General features: G+C 39.2%; 1 protein-coding gene across 4 annotated transcripts in view; it reads left to right on the top strand.

The window, feature by feature from the left end:
• The window catches only part of helz (helicase with zinc finger), a 70,026-nt gene extending 64,323 nt beyond the window's left edge, over window positions 1–5,703 (top strand). For all 4 annotated transcript variants that reach the window (XM_014016631.1, XM_014016633.1, XM_014016632.1 and 1 more), the window contains exons 30-33: window positions 726–999; window positions 1,222–1,918; window positions 4,921–5,173; window positions 5,270–5,703. In XM_014016631.1, the coding sequence (XP_013872085.1) occupies window positions 726–999; window positions 1,222–1,918; window positions 4,921–5,173; window positions 5,270–5,631 (1,586 nt within the window). In that variant the 3' untranslated portion in view covers window positions 5,632–5,703. The remainder of the gene's footprint in view (window positions 1–725; window positions 1,000–1,221; window positions 1,919–4,920; window positions 5,174–5,269) is intronic.
• Window positions 5,704–6,516: the final 813 nt, after the last annotated feature.

Here is a 6,516-nt window from a genome sequence, read left to right as displayed (position 1 = left end):
ACGTTTTTAGACCAAATATTACAGATTTGAACAAATACACACAAAAACATCAAAATTAGCTCAGAAACAGTACTATATAACATTTTAGYCACATTCTAGACAGTTTATCAGCTAAAAAAAGTTAATTTTGGGGTAAGTTACTCTTTTAAAACTATTTCTCTAGTGCCTCCTTAAACCTTTAACTAGGCAGCCGCAATAAATAACTGCTAGCTAACTAGTTTTACATTTCTTTACCAGGTGTCAGCTGATAGTTTGTGTATCGCTGATGATTCAAACTGTTTCCTGGAGCTTCTGCAGCTTTTAGCAAATGAAACCTTTCTCCAAGGGGGTCCATGTTGAGGAACTGGAGCCACAGCAGGTTCCACAGGACAGCGTTGACTTGCCTTGACAACAGTGCAAAATTTTGGTTTAACAAAAATAAAAAGATGGGCCGTTTTCTCGTTTTTGGAGTATAAAACGAAAAATAGAATAACCATCTGTTTTTTAATATTTGCTTTTAAAATGAAAAACCAATGACCCAAAAATATACAGATCTTGGAGTGACAATTATTGTGAAAATTAAATTAGATCCCTTTTAAATTATTGCAGTGCATTTCCTTAAAATAGACATAAAAGGTGGTTAAAACAGGGTTATAGTTTGTCTGTGTTCTATCTCTGTGTAATTACAGTCTGAGACGGTGCATGTTTGATTACCTCATTGACTAATTTCACCCTTTTCCTTTCAGATCTCCAGAGTCCCATGGCTCTAGAAGCCCTGAGCCATCAGCAGCAGCAGCAGCAGCAACAACAAGCAGCCAGACTAGGTCAGTGGGGGGAAGCAGCACGCCCGTTCCTTCAGGGTAATGTTGCCTTTCCTCTGCCCCAACAGCTCGCCCACCTCGCACAATCTGGCATGGCTCGATTTCCCCCTCAACTGCTTCGAGCAGCTACCTGGGGGCACAGTGCCAATATGGATGATGAAGCTGCTCCGACTGCGTCTACAGGGCCAAATTTCAACAGGTTAGATTTGAATCTTATTCTAGGACTAACCAAGAAATTACAATAGTTTTATTATCAAGTAATGAAAATGTTGTCATTTTGATAGTTTCGGTTGTTTTTTCTTAGTCCTGCACAAACCTGTGTTTCTTTGTTGAAACGTTTTCTAGTCATTATGTTTGGAATAAAATGTTGAATTGGATGGATGTTTTATTTTGTTTTTGTTTGTTTGTTTCTACTTTTAAGGTACCCAGGCCTTTTGAGAGAAATACCACCACAGGATCAGCAGGAACCTAGAGATGCAGCAGAGGTGCAACCTCCACCCCAATCTCGTCTCCTCCAGTATCGACAGTCCCAGCCCCGTGCCTCGGATGACTCTTCATCCTCCTTAACTGCAATTTCCAATCACACTGGCCCTTTCCCTTCAGGACTGTACTCCCACGACACGGGTCACAATCTCCTCAACGACAACCTTCTCAACAATCAAGCGCTGCAGCAACAACACCCGGGTAACGCTGTATACAATACAGCTAGTTACCCAAATCAGCCACCAGCTCACTCTGGCAGCCCCCCATCTTCCCAGGTCAAATACCTTTTGCAAGAGGCCCAGTGGTCCCAAAGCGGAAGTGCATCTGCGTCTCAGCCAAACCACCTATTAGGGAACCAGGGTCACGGCCTTCTTTATGGACTGCCTATCATGGCTCACTCAAGCAGGCAGGAGCAAGTGCTGATGCAGCTTCACCACCACCACCACCAGCAGCAGCAGCAACAACAACAACATCAACAACAGCAACAACAACAACAGCAGCAGCAACAGCTCCAACAACAACAGCAACACCAACAACAGCAGCAACACCAACAAAATCAAGGTCCAGATCCGGAGTCCTACCACCCACTGTCCCCTAGATCATCAGCAACCACAGCCCTTCACAGTGTAGATGAGGTAAGAATAATATTATTTAACCTACGGTGTCATTTTATTTAAAAATAGTATAAATCTAAATTCACTCATTACTTTTTAATTATCTGTTTCTTAGCTGCCAGTTATTTGTAATCTTTAAAAAAATGTTTTTTATTACTGAAGGTTATCTCATGCTTTAAATCTGATCGATTTAAGAGGAATACAATTATGTTCAACACCAATCTAAGAAACATTCAAGCTTAAAAATGGTATATTCCTCATTGAATGAACCCTGTGTTTTCCACATATAAAAGACAACTTGGCAATAAATAAACCAACCAATCAATCAGTCTGAAACTTTATCTGTAAATATTTTGTTACTAGCAGCCTGTTGGGAAAACATCGGTTTCTTTAAAGAAATGAAAAATTGGTACCACTTTACAATAAGGCTCCCCTTTATAGATGGCTTATAAATAGTTTATAGATAGGTTAATTCAACTGTAAACACTTTATAAATTATTAATAAATGTTTATAACGGATTAATTAAGAACAGAAAAGAGACAAAACTGTCCAGTTTCTTGCCAAATGGTGAGCCAAATTTGTTGGTGTACATATTACTAGGTTTGTAAGCACAATTATGTATTGGAAACACATACACTACTCACAAAAAGTTAAGGATATTTGGCTTTTGGGTTAAATTTCAGGACGACCTAAAATGCATTTAAACCTTTACAGGTGAACTTAATGTGACCTTCTCTAAGCTTTTAAATGCATATATCCAACTGTTAAATGTTTCAGTTCTTTTTGCACAAGTTTCTGTTTTCTAACGAAGAGCTTAATGGCAAAATTCACATCAGGTGTTTGATCATTGAATCGACCAATAAATGTCCTGGTTCAATTAGAGCTGGTGTTTAAACAGTCGTCTCCATCATGCTGTTCACATTTTGACATCATGAGACCAAGATGACACCTAACAATGGATCAACAGTACATTGCCATTGGGGTGCTTCAAACAGGATGTTCTCAGACGGATGTGGCCACTGAGCTTAGAGTGTCACAGAGTGTCATCAGCAGGTTGCAACAGAGATACCGAGAGACGGGAAGAGTCACAGAAAGTTGTAGAGGTGGACGTCCTTTGGCCACATCCCATGCTGATGACAGCTACATTGTGAACAATGCCCTGAGAAACTGGATGATGAATGCCACTCAACTCCAGGCACAGTTAAGGGAGGTGAGAGGCACCCAAGTGTCACGTCAGACCATTCGAAACCGGTTACATCAACGTGGTCTACGTGCTAGATGACCTGCAAGGGTAGCTGACCACACCACCAGGCACAGGCATCATCGTCTTGCATGGGCCAGGGAGCATTTACACTGAACGAGGGACCAGTTGGTCTCAGTGCTGTTCTCTGATGAAAGTCGATTCATGTTGAGCAGAAATGATGGCTGCCAGCGATGTTGGCGACATCAAGGAGAGTGCTATGCATCAGCCACTGTTGTCACCAGATGAGCTTTTGGTGGTGGCGGTGTTATAGTGTGGGAAGGTGTCTCCAGTCGGTACAGAACTGCCATACACTTTGTGAATGGCACAGTGACAAGCCCATACTACCTGAATAACATAATTAATCAAGTGATTGTGCCCCTACATGAACAACACAGGCCTGATTTCATCTCCATGGACAACAATGCTTCAGCTCATTGAGGTCGCATCATCAGGGAACGGCTGTTGGAGACTGGTGTACCTCAAATGGAATGGCCTGCACTTTCTCCAGACTTGAAGCCCATTGAAAACCTGTGGGATCAGCTGAGTCACCTTGTAGAGGTTTGAAACTCTGCACCCCAGAACCTGAATGACCTGAGGGCTGCCCTTCAAGAAGAGTGGGATACCATGCCCCAGCAGACAATAAGTCGACTTGTGAACAGCATGAGACGTCGTTGTCGAGCTGTAATTGATGCTCAAGGGCACATGACGTATTATTGAGATGTTGAAATTTTTTGTTGGGGTGTACCCACCATTGTTGTTAATTTTTGTTTCAATAAATTGTTTGAGATGAGGAAATGTGCATTCTTTTACTTAAATGTCCTACTTTCATGATATATCACTGTAGCGTGAACTTTTTGCATTTTCCATAAAATTCACCTGAAAGCCAAATATCCCCAACTTTTTGTGAGTAGTGTATTTAAAAAATAATATTGTACTATATTACTGAATTATACATATTAACAACTGTCAAAGGGAGCCTTATTGTAAAGTGTAAAACCGTATACTATTTATTAATGACTAATAATGTCATTACAGAGCCTTATAGTGTACTATTTTACACTTTACAATAAGGCTCCTTTAATAAACTTGTATAAATGCCATAGTCACTAATAGTGTACCTACTGTCTTACATTTTACAATAAGGCTCCCTTTGACAGTTAATATGTATTACTGTTGATATGTAAAATGTGGTAATATGTAATGTATGTGATTTCCATAAATTATTGTGCTTACAAGGTAGTAAACTAGTCTGAAATGTTTAATAAAGCACCTTTATATGTAAAATATACGTGAACAGATTTGCTTCAATATTTGGCAAGAAACTGGACAATTTTATCTGTTTCCCATCCTTAATTAATGAATAATAAACACTTATTAATGAATTATAAAGTGTCTACAGATGAATTAATAACCGATCTATAAACTATTTATAAGCCATCCTTAAGGGCTTAGACTTATTGTAAAGTGGTACCGAAAAATCTTAAAGAAAATATACATTTTGTAGATCATAAAAGGATTTTAGCTCCAAGGAGATGACCTCATAGAGCTATTGGCTGAAAACTTGTTATATAGAAAATGACTGACTGAAGAGCGATACATATCTCAGGTCCTTGTTTGATTGTTCACCCCCTGAAAGACCTTTTATCTTTGTTTCACCACTCTGTTTGTTTAGCAAATGGATCAGTCACTTAACCCTGGTCTGAGTTCCATTTCAGAGTTATTTCTCTTAAAAGGAAGTATAAATAACTGCACCTGACATTTCTGCTTCTCTTCAAATAGTATGAACCCAGAGGTCCAGGTCGGCCTCTTTATCAGCGCCGCATCTCCTCCAGCTACCCTGATGAGTCGTCTCCAGCCAATGCCCATCCCTGCCAACCAGACCCCAAGGATCATCCTCAAATGCAGAATCACCCCCCCTACAGTTATCCTCCACATGACCACCTCTGGCCCAGTAATGGTGGAGGTCCCGGTCCATTTCAAAACATTCCATGCAACGGATCCAGCACACTAGCTCAACATCGGGACCTTCTGGGTAGGCGTTTTTTTTTTTGTCAGCTGAGGATTTTATTTCACTGTCTTCATCTTTGTTCATATCTAATATAATGGCGGCCCTCTTTTTTATTGGCAGCTTCCAAGGTCCTTCGTCAGACAGAGGAGCAGGTAAAGGCTGAGCCCACGACCGCACAGTCTGCACATCCACACAGCATCAACTCCCTTCAGCACCAGTTCCCCCCACTTATGTCAAATAAAAAACAACAGCAGCAGCAACAGCAGCTGCCACCACAGGCTACAACAGATCCCACCCAGGGGGCTCCAAACCTAACCAAGCCACCCACCATGTCATACGCAAGCGCTCTTCGCGCTCCTCCAAAACCCCGAGCTGTTCGGCCTGAACAAGTCAAAAAGAATAGCGACCCCCTGTCTCTCCTGCAAGATCTAAGTATAGGAAGTTCAAACGGTAGCAATGGGTACTATTCCTATTTTAATTGAGCGTTAACCTTTCACAGTAGTAGGTGATTAAAAAAATATATAAATATATATATAAAAAAGCAAAAAAAAAAATCTTAAAAAAATAGTGCAAAGTGCATTTTAAAATGGTTTCTACAAGTAGACTTGTTTTCAGCCTTTTTTTATTTTAACCTTTTCGACTTCTTGTTGGTATCTGTCTTTTTTTTTTGCCTCAGACATATCTGTGGAGAAAGTCAATATATATATATATAACAAATGCATTACTGCTATACATATATATACATACTCATTATGTATATATGAATATATACTTATATTATCTACACTTGTACATGTACGTAATGCTAAAAAACTTAAAAAAAACTTAAATAATAAAAAATCCCAAAAAAAGGCAAAACTTGGTTGACCACTTAGATTCTCGTTTATTTTCACATTTATTTCCTTTTTAAACACAAATATGTTGATGTTTTAAGGTTTTTTTTCTCAAACGTGAGTAAATTCTGGACAGTTCATACTGTTCTTAATAAAACGGGCACCAGCTAAGTGGTCAACTGACAGAAACTACATGGAACCTTGTATAGAAGTAGATAAAATTTCCTCTAACCTGTACAGCTAAAGAAAATAAAAGACTGAATTGTACGCCACAGAAATCATGTTAGTATTTGCATTATAAGTTCTTTTTTTCCTGTATTGTTTTCAGCTTTTTTTGTTTTTTTTGTTTTTTTCCAGTTCTTAGTCATCTTTTATCCTAAAATAATCTTTGGTGATTTAGTGGTAAATGTGATTATTTATAGAAAAATAAAATCAGTTTTTATGGTGTCATTTGCTTTTCACCAAGATTTCATCAGGAAAACTAGATGCTGTGTAAAGATGTCAGTGTAACAGCTGTGGCATTCCTCCTCTTGT

Source organism: Austrofundulus limnaeus, unplaced genomic scaffold, assembly GCF_001266775.1.
Source record: "Austrofundulus limnaeus strain Quisiro unplaced genomic scaffold, Austrofundulus_limnaeus-1.0 Scaffold149, whole genome shotgun sequence".
NCBI classification, from domain to species: Eukaryota; Metazoa; Chordata; class Actinopteri; order Cyprinodontiformes; family Rivulidae; genus Austrofundulus; species Austrofundulus limnaeus.
This window is presented reverse-complemented; position numbering and strand designations above follow the sequence as displayed.